This window comes from Schistosoma mansoni, chromosome W (assembly GCF_000237925.1).
Source record: "Schistosoma mansoni strain Puerto Rico chromosome W, complete genome".
NCBI classification, from domain to species: Eukaryota; Metazoa; Platyhelminthes; class Trematoda; order Strigeidida; family Schistosomatidae; genus Schistosoma; species Schistosoma mansoni.
Window position 1 is genome coordinate 7,521,747 of NC_031502.1, and position 22,794 is coordinate 7,544,540.

Genomic DNA, 22,794 nt, shown 5'->3' on the forward strand with positions numbered 1-22,794 from the left:
CCTATACTAGAAAGTTAAATTAATCAGTCAATCATCTTTTCATTTTTCATAAAAGTCTTTTTTTCTTCTCTAACACTTAGTATCTCCTTGTCAATTGTTTTCTATGTCTAGTAAAACAACGAATGAATACTTCCCAATGGATATATATATATATCCATTTATTATATTTAATTGTTACTGTTATATTATTTACTTTTTTCTCAATTTTGTTGGTAGAGAATTAAGTGTACTTGTTGAACCAAGAGAAACAGGTCAAGTTGAAATGCTTGTTTCTTACGTGGTAAATCGTTGTGGATGGAAACCAGCTTATGATATTCGTATTTTTAACAATGATGGAACAATGAAAGTAAGTTCTTTTCATATTATTGAAAATGAGTTTAATAACTTTTTGTGGCTCTTATATCTGGCTCCAGTTAAATTTTACGCTGATTATTATCAAAATATACATGCAACCGACCCCCATATATTTATATTGACTTAATTCGCGTTAGAGAATAACAGAATAAAATAATCCAAATATGAGGATAAATTTACAATCAGCATATTTCATACACGCATTGATTGTTACAGACAAGCAAAGAAACGCAGTGAAGGAAGCGAACAGAAAGGAAATGAAATTAGATAACGCTCAGTAGAAAAGGCAGGTGTGCCAACTTGATTTGATCAAGAGTAACTCAATATTTATAGTCAGATCAAAGATAAGTTGCAGACAGGTGATGAATAGGGTGAGCAGTTAACACACATATAATCATATAAAAACAGTCAGGATTAACAAGCGGATAATCAAGGTACAAATGTGGCTTGAGAATGAATAAATTGGTCTAGCTAGTAGCTAAAATAACCTAATCGGGGTTGACATAGTATCAGCCACTACAAACTATTAAAAAAGGAACATCTCATTCAATTAAATCTTAATTCACTAAAATTTCAAAGTTAATTTCCTGTATTTAATTTGTTTAATTGAAAATAATTCATTTCATTTCCAATTATAATTTTATTTTAGAAATATTTATGACTTAATGAACAATGTTAACTGTGACCGTCATCCAATTAATAATAATCATTTCAATAGTTGATATCATGAGTCATTAGTGGAATTCAACAAGGTCTGCTGTGAGATAGTGACTCACTGAAGACAATGGTGGATGTGTCGCTCAATTTCGTGGATCGGTTGAAGTTAGACGTTAACAGCATCGGATGCCGGATCAGTGGTCTAGAAGTTAAGCGTTCGCGCGCGTGACTAATAAGTCCTGGGTTCAAATCTCTCGAGGCGGGATCGTGGATTAGTACTACTGAGGAGTCCCATCATAGGACTAAACGGCCGTCCAGTGCTTCCAGGTTTTCCATGGTGGTCTGGCTTCAATTGACCCATGATCTCAACTATTGAAATTACTATAATATCCATAAAGACCCCTTCTGATATTAATAATAATCATTGTATTGTAACTGTTTCATTGATCTGATTACGCGAATTTCGTGGAAATTGGATCGGTTTTTGGGTTCTATTCGTCATAGGTTGATCCCAATTGAGTTACCGTTGCGAACCGTAGAGCACTGGATAAATTTCTTGTCTTGGCGTCGAATTTCTAAGGAGTGCTCACACTAACGAAATCTTATTGTATGTTTATTATACAATATTACAAATTTATTGAAATCGAAATTATATCGATTGAAATTAAGTATAAACCATTGAATGAGCACTCAAGGTTCTAAAAATCAGGACTTTACCCCCCACATATTTGTAAATCCAGATTCCGGTCACTGGCTGTGTTGTCAGTGAAGATTGCTAGAGAGCCTTAACTGTTCCATCAATCGACAATTATTTCCTTATCAATATAAGGATAGTTTCAAATATTCAGTAGTAAGCAATAAGGAAAACATGATCTGATTACATCAGTTCAATATATAACATACTGTTTACAGTTGAATAAAGAGTGATAAAGAGTAAAGAAATACATCTGACAAGGCAAATTTACTCTTGTTACTGAAAAAAACGAAAATGATCATATGACATGGTAAAAGTCCACAAACTTTATTTTTCCTAAGGGAAAAGAAAAAATGAACGGACAGTTAGATTCCGGTGGTTTTTGTAGACTAACAATTTTTCCTATTAAAATTATTCCAAAGTGTTCACTTCACCATGGCTTTTAAATTTTTATCAATGATTAATCTCGATGGAAAACGTTGGCTTTTGTACCAAATAGTGTGTTTGCTTGCTTGTTCACATGTCCGTATGTGTGTGTATCTGCATTTCCTGACATAACGTATTGGACTTGTCAGTATAGCTTTGTGGAGATTGATGAGTTTTAATTGAGATCATGAACTGATAAATGTTAGACCACTACTAAAAAACTTGGAAGCACTGGACGGCCCTTTCATCCTAGAATGGGACTCTTTAGATGTATGCGCTAGACCAAAGGTCCCGAGTTGGATTCCCACGTGCGAGATCGTGGCTGCGCACTGCTGAGGAGTTCTATACTAGGATTAAACGGCCGGCCAGTGCTTCCGAGTTTTTTAGTAGTGGTCTAACATTGATCGGTTCATGATCTCAATATTGGACTTGTTATATGTCTGTTTCTTACTTGAAATTCACGAAGTCTGTTTCGAATCTAGTCACTATTTGACATTTCATTATTACTGTTATTATATTATAGTTTCTTGTATAGAGACGAAATAGTTTTTTATCTTGTCATATTTATATGTTTGTGTCCTGAGTGGTAGAAACTAAATACAAAAAAAGAATATTGATACTAGATATAGGAAACCGTCTTTTAAGTCAACATATTAAATAATATAGTGAAACAGTTTTAATCTGAAACTAGAATAAGCTGGGATGTTTGACAAGATCGGTTTCTTAAAGCTACAGAGGAATTATAAATCATATGAAAACTGACAGTTTTTCTAATCCCACTTAGATATAATTGTAATCAATCCGAAGGATAATTTCTTGACCAGATTAAATCAATAGGGAAATCACTGAATGAGGCTTTGATTTTTTTTCATTTAACGCTTGAATCCCTGGTATACTGTCATTTTTGTTCAAGTTAGAGATAAACTTTACGGTTGACTTTCAGGTTACTACATCCTACTCTAGTTTTCCAACCATTAAGCATCAAATACAGAGAATTTTAATACAGACTCTATTTGTAATTTATTGATCGAAGAAATTTATTTAGTACGAGGGATAACAATAGTTAGTTTTGGGTATTCAGTTATCATAACGCAAATTTGCATCATTTATACTTGGTGATCACATAGATTGAATATCGACTGAAAAGTGAACTACCGTATATAACATAATTGTTCGACTCCATGATCTAGACTGAGATTAAAACCGAAATACTTCGTGCATAGCATGTTGGCTTGTGTAATTTATAACTTGCTGATTGTTAATACTGTTGGTGAGATCCAGAAGATTCCTCGAAAAAATCCAAAAGGGGCTATAAAAACGCTGAGGAACATATTATCTAATCAGTACTCAATAGAAGCTTTGCCAGGAACATGTAGAAAGTGAAAAGTCACATGTCGCGTTTCTGATTGAATGATTACCTATACTGCTACTATGTTTAGTAGTGTTCTAGAATTTTAAGGAAGCCAAAGACCATCCAAAATACTATAAATATCCTAGATTTTCTGTACATAAACGAACCTTGGAGTAAAGCATTTCTTTCATATTTCGCGCCTTTTCTCTCGTGTTCAAGTAACTGTGTAGATTTAACCTAGGGGTTACTAGAAGAGCTTAGGAAACCGAATAGTACTCTGTCGTTTTTTGCATTTCTTCCCATGAATTATCTGTCATTATGCGCATGCTGATTGACGAATTTTCTTCACAGTTCAGGCATTAACATAATTTTGATTACTCTGCACTAGCCACAATCAAAAAGTTCGAATATCTCAGTGTCGACTAATTGTAGAAGAAAAATACTTTGAATTATTTTGTTTCCTGTTGAGCATTTTCAATATTTTATAATATTGATGAAACAGCCTCAACGGATTTTATCAGTACTGTGATAATAAACTTTCAGATAATTTGAAGACCTGAAATTCGGATGTTTACTTGTGGTGTTGTTGAGTTTTGTAATCTAGATGGTTCAATTTCACAGCTTTCATTACCATACAGAACAACATTATCATTGTTCATCACTATTAAGAAATGAAGCGAGATCATCAAAACCAACTAATTTTAACAGTTAAATTCATAAGTCGATCTAAGCTAGACGGCCATTGAAAACCTAGATACACTGGACGGCTGTTTCGTCCTAATGTGGAACTCCTCAGTAAAGAAATAACTAGAAGGTTTACCTCTGTATGAAGTAAATAATAATAATATTGTCCTGAACAATAATGAAAACTTCTCAGTTAAACCATGTAGTTCCGATAATTCAGTAATTTAGATGATACAAAATGTCATTGTGATTTATATTAACAATTATATTTCATATATTGATGATTCGAAAAATGTATTTATTGAGTAATACAGATCTACTGATAATATTCTATTAAGCTTTAATTCATCGTTATTTTGTCACAGACTCATTCATGCATAGCTTATCATTATAGACAATATATGGAGTGTAGGGAACTGGATAAACTGTTCATAAAAGTCACATAGTATATACTGATTGTTAAAAACTAATTCATAATGTACCGTTGAATGATATGTGATCATCTGTTGACTATCACTGTTGACTGAATTCTATGTATTTATCGACGTTAGAGAGGACAATCAAATTACTTTCAGGTTAATCATTGACAAAACTTGGATTCTTACTGTATTGATTAGCATAATTATCATTGTAACTTTGATAATTATGAGAAAGACAAGAAAATAGGAACAATCAGTCTTTGAAATTGTTATACTGAGTATGCCTATAAATCATTATTGGAAGACTAGATATCTTTACTGCGTTTTCTTTTTTAGCTTAACTCACCTTTTGAATAGTTTTCTGTCATAAACTAACTGACTTTTATCCCTTAGATTTCTAAAAACTAACTTTATCCCCACATCATCATTAGTAACGGTTTAAGTTATCCTATTGTTAACGTTTATGATTGAATTTTGATCAGTTTTTGTTGATATATATGCTTGCTATGTAAAGTGTCTCGATATAATCACTTTCACCACACATCTTACAGAACAGATGGATTGTATTTAGTAGTGAAATCCAGAATGTGCGCTACATCCTGTTTGAGACATATCAAGAACTAGATTATCGAAATCCTTACTAATAACGATGTGAACATCATGCTTATTGAATACCTCGGGGCTTCCTAGACTCAGAAGCTTGATGTATTCATGGCTTTGGCGTCCAAATCAAAAGGCACCGGGTTGGAATCTCACTATGGATATCAAAACTGTGTAATGCAGGTACATCCAGTTGACAAATTTCAGAAAGAGAGAGACGGGAGTCACTGATAGACACATTCCAATGTTCCATTTTTATTTTCATTATTAGTTTCTAGATTTGAAATATTCTGTATGTCTGAATTTCAAAATTTACAGGTTTTTATAAAAGCCTCACCTATAATTAAAGTAGAAATTAGTGATATTGTTTACAACGATAATTCGAGTTTCCCAAATACGAGTGAATACCAGCTTAACCTTTGGGGACATTATTTTCCCATAAGCGCATTTATTGTCAGAAGTGTTCCTCTGTGAGATTTCTTCACGAAAGCAATTTCGTCTGCTTATCACTTGCACACTTGCATAAAATGTTTACAACTTATTGAAGACCTAGTTACTGAGAGTTTCTAGGGCTACTACCACGTCGCTCAAATATCTTACTCCTCCTCTGTCCTTCAGAGAAATAAGAGGTTATTACCTTCGAATTCATGAAATAAATATGTTAGGCTAGAAAGAGCGGTATGGGAGCTGGACTGATCGTAAATATTTATGGATCAATCTGGGTAGTAACTATTCACTCTTTATGGATTGCAGCCCATAATTTGCAATTTCACCACTAAATTCATATAATCTCCTTAAAATTTGCTGTAATATATGAACGTCGTGTTGAAAATTTGTTGAAATTCTTGTTGTCTTAACTAACTTTATAATGTAACAGTCCGAATTATTACGTATCATCACATCAGTTACACAACTGACCAGTCTAAATTTATACAGGTGTTTATATTTATCTCTAAACAAAACCAAAAACTAATTATAAACAGGATTATATGTGCAAACATGGATTCCATGGTCCAAATATACCAATAACTAAATAACAGTCTGATGTTTAATTTTTTTTAATTATTTATAATTATTACAGATAGTTTATTATGGTATGGTTCAACAAGCTACTGGTGAAGATTGGGAAACACGTTATATGACTTTATCGACTGCACAACCCGGTATAGGTGGTACAGTTCCACATTTAGGCATACAAAGAGTACATTTTCGTAGAGAGTAAGTACAGTTATTTTCCAAATATAAAAATTATTCTGGTGTACCTATAGTTTTGTGTTGAACGTCACGTCATTATTGGTGTTTCTTATTCATGTTTTCCTTTCCGTGTTGCGAAAGACGCATGATTTTTTAACGTAAATATTCTAATAATTATTGACAATCTTGGAAACTTACATTGAAATTAATCATCATATTCCATGCACGCTAACATTGGCTTTATTGCATAACCCTTTTTGATGTATTACACTTTTAACTACTTGTAAGTAGCCTGGTTTATTTTCATTAATTTTCACCCACTGCTTTCTAAAAGAGAAAACTATAGCGTCAGATCGTGACGAAACTAATACATTTTAAATACAATTTCATAACTGTTCAACAAAACAATCAAGGAACTAGTAATCATCCATCCTATACTAGTTTGTTTGGTTTTTAAAATTGAAAACCTTATATTTATTTGGAAAGCTTTACCAATACTAAAACATCGGCGATTCTAGTCATAGTTCTATGTAAACTACCTTGTTTTCACTAATGTATTAGATACTTCTGAAAACTTTAAGGAGGAATAAATTCTGTCTAAACAACAAGAGAAGCGAACTAAATACTTTATATATAAATCGTCAATTAACATCCTCTATATCATTAACTTTATTGAAAAAGAGTATTATCCAGAAGTTACGACCTGGCATCTTGAGCAAAAACTAGTCTATGAAGAATAATAATCCCGAGAAAAATGCGGAAACTAATTAGTACGAAGACGTAGCTTTTTAGATGGGTGACATATGAGTTCTGGGTCCGAGTTTTTATAGCTTGGGTACCCAGAAGTTGAGATTTCTGTTAAATGTAAGTTTAATTAAAATCAGTAGGAAAGTACATCTAAGCATGTACTATTATTATGTCTAATCTTTAATACTCCATAGTCTATTCATGCATGACATAAATTTTAAATCAAATATAGCTCATGTTTTGTTACACAACTCTTTTGATAATTCCATTCATTGTATATACATATATACATATAGTCATTCTCCAGCAATCCCTATATCACGCAATGCTATATCATCCACAAGTGTAACAACAGGCTACAGTTCCGGTGGAATGACATCAACAACAACAATACCAGCATCAACAGGACACCAAATCTCTGGTGCATCTTCTACAGGAAAAAATACTCGATCATGCACTAAACTAGGTGCATTTAAACGATCTAATCGAACACCAGGAACAAATATAAATGAAATCGATCGTGTTGGATCTATGGATAATGAGGTAAAATTATTGATGCTTTTTCCTTAGTTTTTTTTCCTATCAATAAAATACAAAGTGATTTTTGTATTATTGAAGGAAGAGAATAAATTAAGGCGACAGAGTAATTACATAATTTAGGTTCTAAACTCGTTTTAATGAAATTGCTAAATAACTTAACCGTTGTATGTGTGTGTGTGTAAGGGAGAGTAGTCTAACAAAATTGACACCTTTTTAACATATCTAACTCAAGTCTTAATCACTGAAACTGTTTAACCAAAAAAATATACTGTAACCGTGTTATTCCGCTTTACCTGATTTCTATTGACTTTTTCTTGGGGAAAATTCAATTTAATGCTTTAATTTAAATGGTGATATATGATTTGTTAATTTTGCATTACAAAGTGTGTTTGTATATGCACGTGAATCTCTGTGAGATTGCATATTGCTTCTTTCTAATCCTTTAAAAATCTAAGTCAGGAAGTAACACTTCTTTTTTTCCCAACAAAATGGGCAACAATTTTGTTTACATTTGAAGTATAACACTTTATTTCTAATAACTTACCTCCTTTTCTAACACCGTTTTGTTCCACACTGTCATCATCGTCATCATCATTCTTCTTCTTCTTCTTCTTGTACTTCTACATTTTCGTATTCGGGTGATGTTCATCAATGCTCATCTGTATGTCTTTTTACATCATATTAGCATATCGCCTGATTCTAGTCGTCAATTACAAAGTGTAGACAAATCTAATTTAAATGAAAAAACATCTCGACTACCATCTGCTGGTACAACTCCTACTTATTCTAAACGTATTTCTGCCAATGCAGCTGTATTTTATCAAACACCTCCATTGCAACGTCCCGATTTTACGCGTGGTTTAAATGATAATATTTCATATGAAATGACTGATCGTCTTTCTGAATATTATGACAATTCAACTGAATATTGCTCTACACTTGGACGAAGTGATAGTATGGCATCAACTACGTTGCATTCATCTCTTGGTCGTCGAAATAAACTACATCCAAGATCGAAATCACGTGAAACAATACGTACTATAACTCAGGTGTGCAGATCTTGTACACTGTTACATTATATAATGTGATAATTGTGTTTTTTGATGAATGTTTGTTAGTTACTCTTTCAGATTGAGAAAAGTATAAACATGTGTAGTTTATGTAGAGTTTCATTATATACTTTGGATGATGTTATTTGTCTAGTTGTAGCTCATTAATTGGGTCAGAATGTGTGCTCATAAACTATTTTAAAGTTTCGAACATGAAATTGAAATAATACCAAACTATAAATGGAAATGATGATAATATTACTCATGTGTCAAGTACAAAACAATTTTGTATACTTCCATTTGAATTTAACTTTTATGTTTCATAGTTAACTAATATTATTTATTTGTCTAAATTGGATTAGGGTAAAGCCAAGTCCAGACTGGCAACTTGATTGATTATAAGTTGAATATTTCAATTATTATCTTTTCAATTCTCTCAAATGCTGTTTTTTTTAAAAAAACAAACCTATAAGATGTAAGATTATGTAAAAGGGATAAAAAGTTTTTCCACGACTCCTGATGACCCAATGGAAATGACTTACCTTAAAGTAATCATTGAAATTCAATCATTCATTTTCCAATTTCATTATGGGGATTTGTGGAGATAGTAGTATTGTCAAAGTTGAATTCACGAGTCGATCTAAGCTAGACGACCAGTGAAAACCTGAAAGCACTGGACGGCCGTTTCGTCCTAGTATGCGACTCCTTGGCAGTGCGCATCTATGATTGGCTCGTGACTCCGACTGTGAAAATTTTACAAGCCCCCGTAATACCCATACTGATATTAATCATGTGTTCATTAGTGACTAGCTTCAAGTTAGATATCCTGGAGTTCTAGTGCGAATCTGTGACCACTGAAGTTCAATCTGTGTGGAATAAGAGACAGTTATCCACCGAAGACAATGAAAGATGGTCGTACAACATCGTGGATTGGTTAGATTTAGACATTAACACCGTTGAATGTCAGCTCATTGGTCTAGAGGCTAAGCGTTTGCGCCTGAGACATAAGGTTCTGGGATGGAATCCCACTTGCGGGAGCGTGGATGATTACTGCTGAGAAACCCCATATTAGGACGCAAAGTTTGTCCAATGCTTCGAGGTTTTCAATGGTCGTCGACCTTAGATCGACTCGTGAATTTGACTTTCTATTCATCTAAAAAACATTCCAAATTGAAGTTATTTTAATCTTTAGTAATGAATAGTAAAATCGATTTGTTACATATTAATATTTATTTATAGATTGACTGTGTCCTCTAAACAGTGTATGATGTTTTTGATAGAGTTTTGTTCTCTGAGCTGGATGGTTTAATCGTGGAGCTTTTATCGTTATTCTGGATGACATTAGCACAAATTTCAGGTAGAAGTGAAGTGTTCGAATTTCCCCACATATGGCTCACAGCTTGTCCTGTAGACCTCGATATTGATTGGTTCTTGTTGACCCTAAACCTATCATTGTTTGCTTTTTATTTTGGTTGTATCTCCAGCTAAGAGAACAAAACTCCATCAAACTCATCCACCTGAGCTACAAATCTTCTCCATCATCTCAATGTATGATGTATATATCTGATTAAGTAAGGTTTAATATTGTTATATTTAAACTCTGTTCAATGAAGTGCCTTTTTTCTGCTGCCAAATCTATTCAAATGATCAATTATTTGAGAAGCTAAAATTTATATTCAATACATAAAGTTTCTTTTCATATTAATATTCTGGTTATGAATGCTAAAATAAGGACAGTTTACTGTTTGGTAACCAATTTCATGTGTTTCATTCTTTAGTGCTAATCAAATTCTATTGTACAAATTGCAATGTAACCACTAGTCTAAGTGATTCGATATCTTGTGAATTATATTTCAATAATAGATGATTAAAATTAATTTTACAGAAAACCCTGGGCCTCTATTTCATGCTAGTTGTCACTCCTCAGCAAGCCTTGTTTAGTCTTAACAGAACCTGAGTAACTGGCATATGATGTGAGTAAATACAGTAAGGGGGTGTAGATCTAATTCACTAACGATCCGTTATCATCTAAATAATGTTATCTCATAAAAATTACTGCTTCTATTCAAATGATTGAGAACATGGAGATAGTAAGGAGAATTAAGTGAAATAATACGAGAAATAATTAACTAATGAAAAGTTCAAGAGAATATCAGAAATAATTCTACGAGATGTGGTGATTTTCAAATATAATCGAATCAAAAATGAAAATAGTGATGACATTCGGTGTAAGTTATAATTAAAAAGAAAATTGGGACAGATTTCTTCCATACGTAGAGCTCATGCAAATCGCATAATATGGATGACGGAATGCTTGTGTTATTTGAAGGAATTCGAAATAAAGAAGTCTCAATAAATATGATAGAGAATAAAAATGGTGTATATATATATCAGGCAAATGAGTTGGCAAAGTAATTCTTAATAAGTAGTCAATGGTTAAATTGCATAATTATTTTTCTTAATTAGATCTATTAAAAGATTGATTTGACTTAAGTATATCCTTCATTAGAATATATATTATTACGTCACTTTTTTGCGAGGCTTAACGTTAAAGCGTAATTAGTCTAACAGCTTTAATAAAATATGGAAACCATACAATAAATATTTTATTTGGACATCTTCCATCAGTTGTCTTTTACATGCTTCCTGATTCTTTCAATTCTGTTGTTATTACAATTGCTCTCTGTTTCCCTTTCTGTTCTTTTCAATTCAATCTTATCTATCTTCTGCTAGCAAAAGTTCCACCTCGAGATTGGTGCTACATACTACTTATATCTGTCAACATGAGTAGCATACACCACAATATTGCTTATTTATAATATTTGTTTCAATAAGTTAGCTGATCGTATTAAATGAAATAATGTTTTCATTCTCTTATAGCTTTTAATTAATACTACGACTCATACAAAGTTCGTGATTATAACTTCATGAAGTAACGTATTTTTATACACGCCTAATCATTTAATGAGCGGAATAAAAAAACTGTAATTAAGGTTATTAGCTGATCAGAAAAAATGATTTATCAATTACATAGCTTTGAGTAATATCTGTTGAAAAGGATAACTAGTGATAATCCCAAAGTAGATTAACCAAAATGCTTAGATTGAATTTCAAACTTATCACTTAATTAATGTCTGGAAACCGAATACTTGAATTATAAACAAAGATTGATAGCGGCTAGCAATGGAATCCAGGACGCATGTTTTGTCCTATTTGGTACTCATCAACTGGATATACCTGCATCTCACTATCCATCTTCGCTTACAATGCTAGTGAATTAAGGCTATATCGAGGCAATACGCATAGTATGCACATATGCCGATAAGAAGATGATCATTCGCAGTCCCAAACATCAATTGGAAGACTCAAGTAAATAATACCTAATGAATTTGAATACTCGACTTATTAAACAAATGCTTAATTCATTGTAACATACTATTCATTAACACTAATGAACCTGCAATAAAAACTATAATGTTAACGAATCTGTGAATAGTTGAATTAAAACTTGAAAATTTTATCACTTCTTAATTTCAATAGTTTTGTGACTGCTCCACTATTATTGGTTCAATGTCTGTTTGACCAACGAATGTAAACTGAAATTAAAAATGAAAACAGTTATGTACTAACTCGGAAGTCTAAAGGTTAATTCCTAACCGCGTAACTTGAATGTTCTAGTTTCAACTCCTAGCTGCTTTCGTGTATGTATATTACTTGAGTGTTGTTCAGTACCTCCTAGTTTCTAATAATTATCCAGCTTAGATCATTCCTTGATGTAAACTATACAATTCGATAGTCTTCATAAACTCCTCCTATATAAATGTTTAGCATTTTATCGCACTCCTATTAATTATCGAAATACATTTTTTTTACATTCAGTAATAACTATGCTTATGTAGTCTTCTATCAGACTGAAAACTAGGTTAATTGTTTGGAATGATTTTGAATCAATCATAATGAGAAGAAACAATTGAATCCAATAGACGAATTATTATGAAGTAGATAGATGCATCGCATTGGTTTACTTTAATATTGATCTCTAAGAAAATGCCATGTACACCAGGTCTTAAATATTCACTTAAATGATTACTTACACTTCGCACAGTATCTAAGTGGATACTCATTGAAAATTCAACAACAACAATTTCATGCGGTAGTGATATATGAGCCGTAATTATGAAAATCCCGATCTTTGTAAACATTTGCACGACGTATGAATAGTGACCATTTTAGAAAACAGTGATGAAATGATTTAGTTAAACGTTTACTTTGAATATAAGAGAAATGAACGAATTTTTACTGAACAGTTTTTCTAATAGTATCCGTATTAGAAGGACTATTTCTGTACCATTTTTGTTGTAAGATAAAATCAGCTTTTGTATTAGTCCTCAACGATTAAGACAGCAAATAAAAGTAACGTTGACAAAACCCATAGGAGGAAAGGCTAGTCATCATTAAGTTTTATATTTTGTGTAGTAGAACAACCGGTTAATACAAGCTGATTTTAGTAATTACAGATTGGAGCCGTCATTTGCAATTAAATAGAATGAATTTTATGATTACTTGACATTTAAAACTGTTATCTCTAAATAAACAACTTGACTCGCGAACTGAGCTTTATATCATTATACTAAGTTAAAGTAATAAGTAATTGAATAGAAACTAATCTATTTTTTTTATTAATGTTTATATTTCTCACTTTGTTTTCAGCGTGATGGTATCACACCATCTGGAACACTGCAACGCGGTGGTAGTATTGAAAGTACTTATGCAACTGGATTACGTTCCTCTAGCACTAGACCTATCAGTAGACGTACATTAGGATCAAGTATGCTGTTCAATTCCGTCACTTCTCAGAGTCCTTTGTTAACAAATCGAACTTCTAATTTAATGAATTCACAACCTGCACTATTACCTACACCACAACAACCTACGCCGTCTGTCGGAACAGTTGCAACGATACAGCTGGAGGTCCCACGACCCCCTGCAATAATTCGGTGTGATAACGAACCCAATCGTGTCACTGTCGGGTTGTTAGATTTACAACCACGTTATGAATACGTAACTGTGCCAAAGCGTTCTTTGTATGCTTATTTGAAAGCGACAGCCGTGAACAATACGGAATTTTCTATCTTGGCTGGTCCAACTAACATATATGCCGATAATACTTTCATTGGCAAAGTAAGTCATTTGTTACCATATTTGTATTGGTATTATCAATTATATTCCTAATATCATATATTTTATTGTGAAGACCTAATACCATAGGTCATCCTGGGATGGTGGAGAATATCTATAATTCAGGATGAGGAATTTGAAAGTGTATTTTTCTCTGAGCTGGATGATTTAGTCATGTATAATTCATTGTCTCTCTCAACAACATTATCAGTAAACATCGATAGAAAGTGAGTTTTTAGAATTTCGCCACAAGTGAATAGCTGTTTGTTCTGTTGACTTAGAATTTGGTTACTTGTTGTCCATATATTTTTGACCGTTGTTTATGTGTTTATTTTGATCACCTTCCAAAAACTCACTTTCTATTGATGTTTACTGATGATGTTGTTGAGAGAGACAATGAATTATACATGACTAAATCATCCAGCTCAGAGAAAAATATACCCTCAAAATAGACCAATCTTTCATTTACTCCCTTGAGTCATGACTGCATGCCATTACAACTGTTCACAGATAAATACTATTTACGAGCGGATAGCATTCTTCGTCACTAAAGATTTAAACAAAAATCACTGGAATATGCTACCGTAGGTTTGCAGGAAACTGTAGTAATTAGCGCTCTCACTGAATAAAAGCCACCTTGCCAGTTATCAAACTTGTTTGAAATTATTTGTAAGGTAGTCATCAATCAAAGCACCTTACTCTTGTGCAATTATCAATGCGGTACATATAGAAATTCCGCATGCCAATCAGAGATCACCACCCACCTAGTTGTGGCAGCGGACATTATGATCAAAATGTTAAACCATAATTGGTTACTTTTAGTTCTTACATTATTTACTTATTCAAACCTGTTAACCCCTGTGTGGCATGGGCTGGCAACCAGGATTTTCTAACCGACTTTGTCCTCCATTCTCCTTTTCAGTTTTTGTCAATGCTATTCATTCTTTTGATGCCTGCTTCCGATTCCTGCCACAATGTGCTATCCAGTGTGTCTTATTTCCTTTAGTCACCTTAGTCTTTGGAATGCGGTTTTATGATTTCCTTGATATGTGTCCTATTCATCTCCAACAACTTTCTTAATTTCCCCTTCGCCCGGAAGCTGGTTTGTTCTCTCCCACAGTTGACTGTTGCTGATAATATCCAGCCAACAAATCTGTAGAAACTTGCGTGAACAACTGTTTACAAACACCTGTACTTTTAATTATGGTTGTGAAAGTTCTCTAACTTCCAGCTCTGTACGATAGAACTGTCCAGACGCTTGTACTGAAGACCCTGACTTTGTTAACTATAATTTCTTTCAAGTTCCTTAAGTTCATCAATCATAGGAATGCTGCCCTTGTTTTTCCAATCTGTGCCTTCGCATGTACATCAGATTCTCTTACTTATCAATGAATATTTCCAACTTCTACAGAGCTTCTTCATCAAGTTTGATCGGATTGGTGCTCACCGTGTCGTATTTCACCATCTTGCTTTTTACCTTGTGAATGTCAAAATCTACTTCTGAAGAGGATTCTACTACATTGGTTGTTTTCACCTGTATTTGTTGCTCTTTATGAGATAGAAGGGCTAAGCCATCTGCAAGGTCCAAATCGTCTAGCCTCATCCAAGTCATTAATTGTATTTTTGCTTCCCCTGAGATGTGGGTGTCTTCATAATCCAGGCAACCACTAGAAGAAAACAAAAATGAGAGCTTAGACAGCCTTGTTTGATATGGATCTTCATTTAGAATGCATCTGTCAGCTGTCCTCCATGCACGACATTGAGATGTAGTCCATCACATAAATTCTGTATTCTGGTGACGATCTCAGGCCCACTATAGTGTCGAAAAAGGTCCCATAAACTTCTCCTATCGACACTGTCAAGTGCTTTTCCACAGCAAAGGAGGTTGATGTATAGTGATGAGTTTTACTCAACTGATTGCCTAACAGTGATCAGTAATGTTTCAATTCGGTCCGTACATGATCGATCCTTACTAAATCTAACCTGTTGATCTCGACGTTACTGAATAACTCATTCATTTCAACAGTAACTTTCCCTGGTACTGATAGTAGTGTGATGTCTCCTTAGTTTTCACACTTGCCAAGACCTCCTTTCTTTGGTACCCTTCCCATTCTGTTGAAACATGTTCTTGTTCCTGAATATTTCTGAAAAAAGCATAGAGCATCTTTGTAGTTACCTCTATGTCTGATTAAAGTGCTTCAGCCGATGTGTTGTCTAGTCCTGCTGATTTTACCCTCTTGATTTGTCTGATGAGTATGCTTATTTCTTCGATTGTTGGTTGGATAACACCCACAGTAAGGTCTATGTGCCGTTTCGATGTCCAATGGGTTCAGTGGAGCTGACCTACTCAAGAGTTCTTTGAGGTGCTCTAGCCACCTGTTCTGCTGCTCTTGGATCTCAGTGATTGACTTGGCTTCTTTATTCTTGAATTGTCTCTCTCTTTTACTAAATTTCCTAGATAGTTTTTTGTTGTATCGTATAGTTATTTTATATTTTCTCTTGCAGCTTTTCCCGCTTTCGTTGCTAGGTCTTCCACGTGCTTCTGCGTGCAAGTTCTAATGCTCCTGAACAGGGTTTCGATGTGGATCCATTCTTTATTTCGGTTCTTCTTGCGGTCCAGCACCTTCTGGCATGTTGAAGTTAACACTTTTTCGACCCCTTCCCTATTGTTCTCCATAGTGGTTTGCTTTTTAAGTAAATGTTGTAAGGCTGGAAACCTGTTTCTGAAACCTATGCTGAATTCGTTAAGTTCGTCAGTATCTGGAGGGAAGGCTGTATTACACATTTGTAATGCTGTTTGTGCAGTTGTCCAGCGCTTTTTAAGTTGCAGTTTTAGCTTGACCACCACCGTGTGGTGATCTGGAGCCATACCATTTCCTTTCCTTGATCTTACATCTTCCATAAAACCCATGTAACTTAGTGTATGTGTTTATGCGGTAATATGATGCCATCTATATTCGTCTTGTCTAAGGCACATAGGTTTGCAAATTTCTCACCACTCTCGTTCCTTTCTTTTAGTCCATGTCGTCCCATGATATCTTCATACCTGGTATTGTCCATTCCGGCCTTGGTGTTTAGGTCTTCCATCAGGATGGCCAGGTCATATCCTGAGCACTTTTCTACAATCGACTGAAGCTCCTTGTAAAACTGATCTTGATCGTCTTCATTGCTTTCATTGGTGGGTGCATCGCACTGGATAACTTTCATCGTAATCCCCTCCTTCTTTGTTTTGAAGGACACTTTGTTGATCCTGGATCCATAAGATTCCTATCTTATAAGTACTTGTCGTGCTTCTTTGGAGGGTGTCAGTACAACTTCTTGTGTGTTAAAGGCATCGTCCTCTCCATGACCAGAGTACGATAGCACCTCTCTCAGAGCTAATCTTTGCTATCTAGCTCCCGTCCAATGGCCTTCACTTATTTCAAGTACCGATAGTTTGCGTTTTTTTTTTTCATTTCTTCAACTATTTGATCAAACCTCCCGGTCTACCATATTGTCCGGACATTTCACGTACCTATATTAATTATTGTTCTGGTTGTTAGAATAGGAATAGGCATCGTGATTTCCAAAGAATCTCCGCTTTTACTGTTAGGTTTTATAACTCTGCCACATGAAGACTCTTCAACTACGTGGACAGAGTTGAAATGGTTAAAATGACTTATTTCTAGTTAGTATTTCTTTTAACAAGATTGTTTTCTACTGGATTGAGTTTCTAACCCAATGTCCAATTCTCCTCCTTTATCCGGCTCTGCGACCGTCAATAAGCCCAGAAGAGCAGCATGCAGAGTTGGTTTTTTACATAATAAACCCATATTATTTTTATAAGTTTCATTTGCACCGTTTTTGGTTTAAATGATTTCTACAAACAAATGTGATGTTCTTAAATATTTCCTTAGTCTGAAATACGTGCTGTCGCTCCAGGAGAAGAGTTTAATTGTCATTTAGGCGCTGAGAATGGTATAAAAATACTGTATCGCCCATTATTCAAATATCGTGAAGGTACCGGTTCGAGTGGGAAAAATGCTACAATGACATTTAAACAATTAATTGAAGTACGTAATACATTTGATCGTCGTGTACGTCTAATGGTTGTTGATCAAGTTCCGGTCAGTGCAGAGGATAAAATTAAAGTAAGACTTTCAGTTTTAACTGCTTTAACTTTTGAAATTCTTCCTGTTTTTGATGCCTGTTCTCTTCAAATTTCTTCAAAATAATTCACTTTATTTCCCTACTTCCTATCAAATATCAACCATTTAATTGATTTTATTTGAAACCACTGACAAAAATACTCGTAGTTGGGTCATGTAAGATATTAGCCTTAACAATAGTGATATGTTTGGTACTTGAATACTTGAACCTTACTTTCCAACCGCTTCCTAGTTCCACCCAAAAAATCTCCTGTACCTGGGCTCCAAACTTAAGATAAGAGACTAGAAATATAAGTCGAAGCTCTGTATATTTACAATTATGAAAATGACTTCGTCTCAAACTATTACCCATCATTTTTAGGACACTACTATGATCATTTGTAATTCGAAATGATATCGAATAGCTTTCCCTTGATTAGCTATGATAGAACATCTCCTAACTATGATTACCATAAATAACCAGTATTTTAAAAAATTATCGTCTTGTATAACTTATAAGCCAGCTTGTAATTCAATATCGGTCTCATTTTAAATGTTCAGTTTGTTATATAAAAGACTTCCAAGCTTTTTCTCATGTTATATTATTTATAACGGTTTGACTATGCACTATAATCTGAACGCCTAAAGTATATTTTTATTTTTATTGGAACTCAAACCCTACAATGTTAAGTTAGGAACCCGAAATTCCAATTCACTTATCTAACTAATGTGTTTTGATTCTCATTCTAGTTCTAGAGTTGTAGATATGATAAAATCGGAATTTTCATAGTTCAATTCATCAATTGATCTAAGCTAGGCCATCATTGAAAACCTGAAAGCACTGGATGGCCGTTTCGTACTAATGTGGGACTCCTCTAGTGCTTCCAGATTTTCAATGGTGTCCTAACGTTCATCGGTTCATGATTTAAGTGAAATAATACCACGATTAAAGATGTCTCAATGTAGAAAATTATCTTTTCGAATATAATATTTTACATGGTAGTTTAATATCAAATAGAGGAGTTTCATTACATTGAAAAAAAGTTATCAAAGGTAACTGAACTTTCTCTGGTGCAGAATATGATAATAATCTAACAAAAAATAAACAGGTATTGCATCATTTCTAATAAAGTAATCAAAAAGTGTCAGAAGGGGGTTTTGTGGAGATTTTAGTAATTTTATATAGTTGAGATCATGAGTCAATTGAAGCTAGACCACCATGGAAAATCTGGAAGCACTGGACTGGTAGGTCCTGGGTTCGGATCTCCCGAGGTAGGATCGTGGATGCGCACTGCTGAGGAGTCCCACAATAGGACGAAACGGCCATCCAGTACTTCCAGGTTTTCCATGGTGGTCTAGCTTCAATTGAACCATGATCTCAACTATATAATCAAAAAGTATGGATAGTTTTCAGATTATGTAATAATCTTACAAGTAGTAAATAATAACAATCTATAAAAAAATATGCGAAAAATAATTGTCTATTTTAAAAATATTAACGTGAACAACAAGATGGTAATTAGCGTTAACAATTTGTTAAAATACAAGCAGGTACTAAGATCATCGTAGAATAGTGGATGGAACATGACTCTTTTGTACACAGAGATTAGATATGTAGTAATGGTCTGTCAAAACTATAACAGTGTACAAGTTTTTAAACCGAACTTTCTTTGAGAAAGTTCTTTTGACTTTGTAGATAATATTGAAGAATGATTCTCGTAGCATTAACTGACCAGGGTCGACTATATGTTCGGGAATTACGTATCGACGTCATGAGTTTCTTTTTTGTAATAAAATATTATTGAATAAATAAATCAATAAAGAATATTGTTTTTAAAATGTCGATTATTTTCCATTTTAACTGTACATTAAATAGGTTAACCTTTTAGAGCCGACAATTAAACATCCAGAAAAATATGATAAAAATAGACCAATCAGAATGAATAAATTCAATAATGTTGAATGGGACTTGGATCTAGGTCCAGGTAAGTTAGATTTTTAAATAATGTTATTAGTAACTTGGGAATTTCTAACAACTCTAGTGAAATTCAGATTAAAGGATTTCTTCAATTGATCTCTAGTTTACAATACATACTTTACTTCATGTTAACACATTCGAACCCTAATCCTTTAATCAAAGGGTTAGTTCACTAATCGATAAATCATTACAAGTCACATAGTTGCACAATACAATGTGGCTTTCAGAAATTGTGAGTAAATAAGGTCAACCGGTGATTTAAACATGTGCTGTAACGTAGAGAGTTATGAACCAGTTTACAATTGATTGACCACTAAATAATAAACAATGTCATTTTTTGTAGTCCTTTGGCATTGATTAAATTCTATTGATCAAGTTCCAATTGGGCCTCTATTCTAAGTGACTCGAAATTGTATCCACTATATTTTAATGCTATGCATTTGGAGACATTTGGTTAGAAGCTGAGTGAAGTAGATTTTCAACTGTTGTATCTTTCTGTAATATTATCCTGAATGAAACATTATAAATATTAACGTATCCATTATAAAACTAATAAACTTTATTTTGATAATTCATGTCAATTGTTAATCAACAGTGGAGAAACGTCGAAACTATCTTCAAGTATGTTTCATACGCATATATTCAAATGCGGATATCAGAAAGGCATACATTACAGTGATATAAGTGTGAGCATAGATGAGCGGGTGCTAGTCTGCTTTACATGTAGTTATAGAAAGAGCAGACAAGTCCATACACCTCACAAATACATATACGCATAGAAGTTTCCGCTCGCAAGTATACGACACATGCACATATAGAATGCATATGCCTAGGCCCATACACTCCACAACATACACATAGGCATAGGCGCAAACGCCCCAGGCCCCAAGCCCAGCAGCATTTTTACTGAGTGAATATCTAATATTCCTATCAGTATGTAGATAAGTCGTCATAGACGATGTGCTCACTTCACGCTCTTACCATAAGCCGGTTTAGTGTCGAAAACTGTGCACTGGTTACGGCACAGCTTATGGCTTACTTCCTGGCCCACCCCTGCCAGACCTTATAGGCCCTTCCAGACTAGTCTTTTCAGACACCAAGTGAAACATTTTCTTCAGTGCCTCAATAGCACTCCCAATTCATATCGATTTCTCTTCTCATGTCATCAAGATTAAGATAGAGTGGGTGATTAACCCGATCGCCATCTGACTGCAAAGTGGTTGGTCAGTTCGATCTCCGCTTGCGTTAGTTCATGGGGAAAGAGATCATCCATTATCCAGAGAGCACTACGTGGAACTGCAAGTCCGACTTTGCCCCCCGATAGCGTGGTGTGTTGCAGTGAATGCCGGATATATGAAAACACTGTCAATGAATTCCAATCTATCCCATTCTTGAATCCATAATTTTTTTAATCACGTATAAAACATGGTTTTATGGCTTCCAGCCTTTTATATTCTCACTAAATTATAGATTCTGATTTAATTAAGTTTGCCCTATACCAAAAAAACCGAGAGCCTTCAAATTAATCATTAGTACAATTGAATATCAAAAACTAACGAAATACTCAACTCAATGATAAAAGCCATGTAAATACAATGTGTAACAAAAAGAATGTTGTCAGCTTAATTAAAGATCAGAAATTATTGTAAAGTGAGAAGAAATAAATTAGAAATCATGAATAGGGAAAGACAGAAATGCATAAATAAAAAGATGGAGTTGAGATCATGAGTCAATTGAAGCTAGACCACCATGGAAAACCTAGAAGCACTGGACAGCCGTTTCGTCCTATCATGGGACTCCTCAGCGGGATCGTAGATGCACACTGCTGAGGAGTCCCATAATAGGACGAAACGGCTGTTCAGTGCTAAATAAAAAGATGGTTTAACAGAACTATCTCTGAATAATTTATTGAGATTTTTAAAATACTTTACTTTTACATTTACTTTTCTCTATGCCTAGGCGAAATTCGTGAATTGACACTAAAATATTCAGTGGAACATCCAATCAATGAAGATTTAGACGTTTCTGTTTCTGAAAATTAAGAAAAAAAAAATGAAAAAAGGCTGCAAACTGGAGCATATTTTCATTGTTACAAAATACATTTTGGTTTTCATTTTAGAAGGGGTAAAGGAATCTGGGGATTTATCAAACGTATTTCTTTCTGATTTTTCTCATATTATGATTATTATCACTGATTATTGGTAATTAAAATGATAATAGTAATCATAATAGTAACTGCTATTATCATTATTATTATTAACACTATTAGCATTATTATTGCTTAACAGTTTATTTCAATTTCTTTTCGGTGCTTTTTCGCATTATTTCTATTGAAATAGCTTATGCCTCAATAAGGAATCCAATTCGATGAATACTCTTCATTTCAAATACCCAATTTTACATCACACTTAAAAACTTTTGTTTTTTTTTTGTTTTTTTCTAATGCCCAAATGATACCAGCACACATATACTCATATTATTTAAAACAAACTGGAATGTAACTAGTCTATAATTGCACAACAACAATCACATTAATAATAATAATAATAATAATGAAAGTAACTAAATGGTATATTATTGATTTTTAAAAATGATCATCGGTGTAATCATTTAATGAATCCATTCAATGTTCCAGTATGGTTGTTTACTTTTTTGAATGTTCAATTTTGTCCTGTTGTTTTATGCATAGTACTAACTTATTTAATTTTTATTTTATATTCTTATATATAAAAATTAAATTAAAAACTTTATCGCTTGTCATTCGTATTGCTTTAAAGGGTGGTTTTTATTATTATT

General features: G+C 33.7%; 2 protein-coding genes across 2 annotated transcripts in view; both read left to right on the plus strand.

The window, feature by feature from the left end:
- Window positions 1-22,794, plus strand: part of Smp_139100.2 (hypothetical protein) — a gene marked incomplete at both ends in the record, with an annotated part of 84,787 nt that overhangs the window by 59,706 nt on the left and 2,287 nt on the right. The window contains 5 exons of the mRNA XM_018800077.1: window positions 263-346; window positions 6,267-6,403; window positions 7,423-7,669; window positions 17,790-18,023; window positions 19,897-20,005. Coding sequence (XP_018653926.1) covers window positions 263-346; window positions 6,267-6,403; window positions 7,423-7,669; window positions 17,790-18,023; window positions 19,897-20,005 — 811 coding nt within the window. The remainder of the gene's footprint in view (window positions 1-262; window positions 347-6,266; window positions 6,404-7,422; window positions 7,670-17,789; window positions 18,024-19,896; window positions 20,006-22,794) is intronic.
- Window positions 13,117-13,947, plus strand: Smp_114540 (hypothetical protein; the record flags this gene model as incomplete). Its single annotated transcript, XM_018800078.1, has 1 exon — window positions 13,117-13,947. Exon 1 carries the CDS (start codon window positions 13,546-13,548, stop codon window positions 13,945-13,947), a length of 402 nt encoding a protein of 133 aa, XP_018653927.1. The 5' UTR covers window positions 13,117-13,545.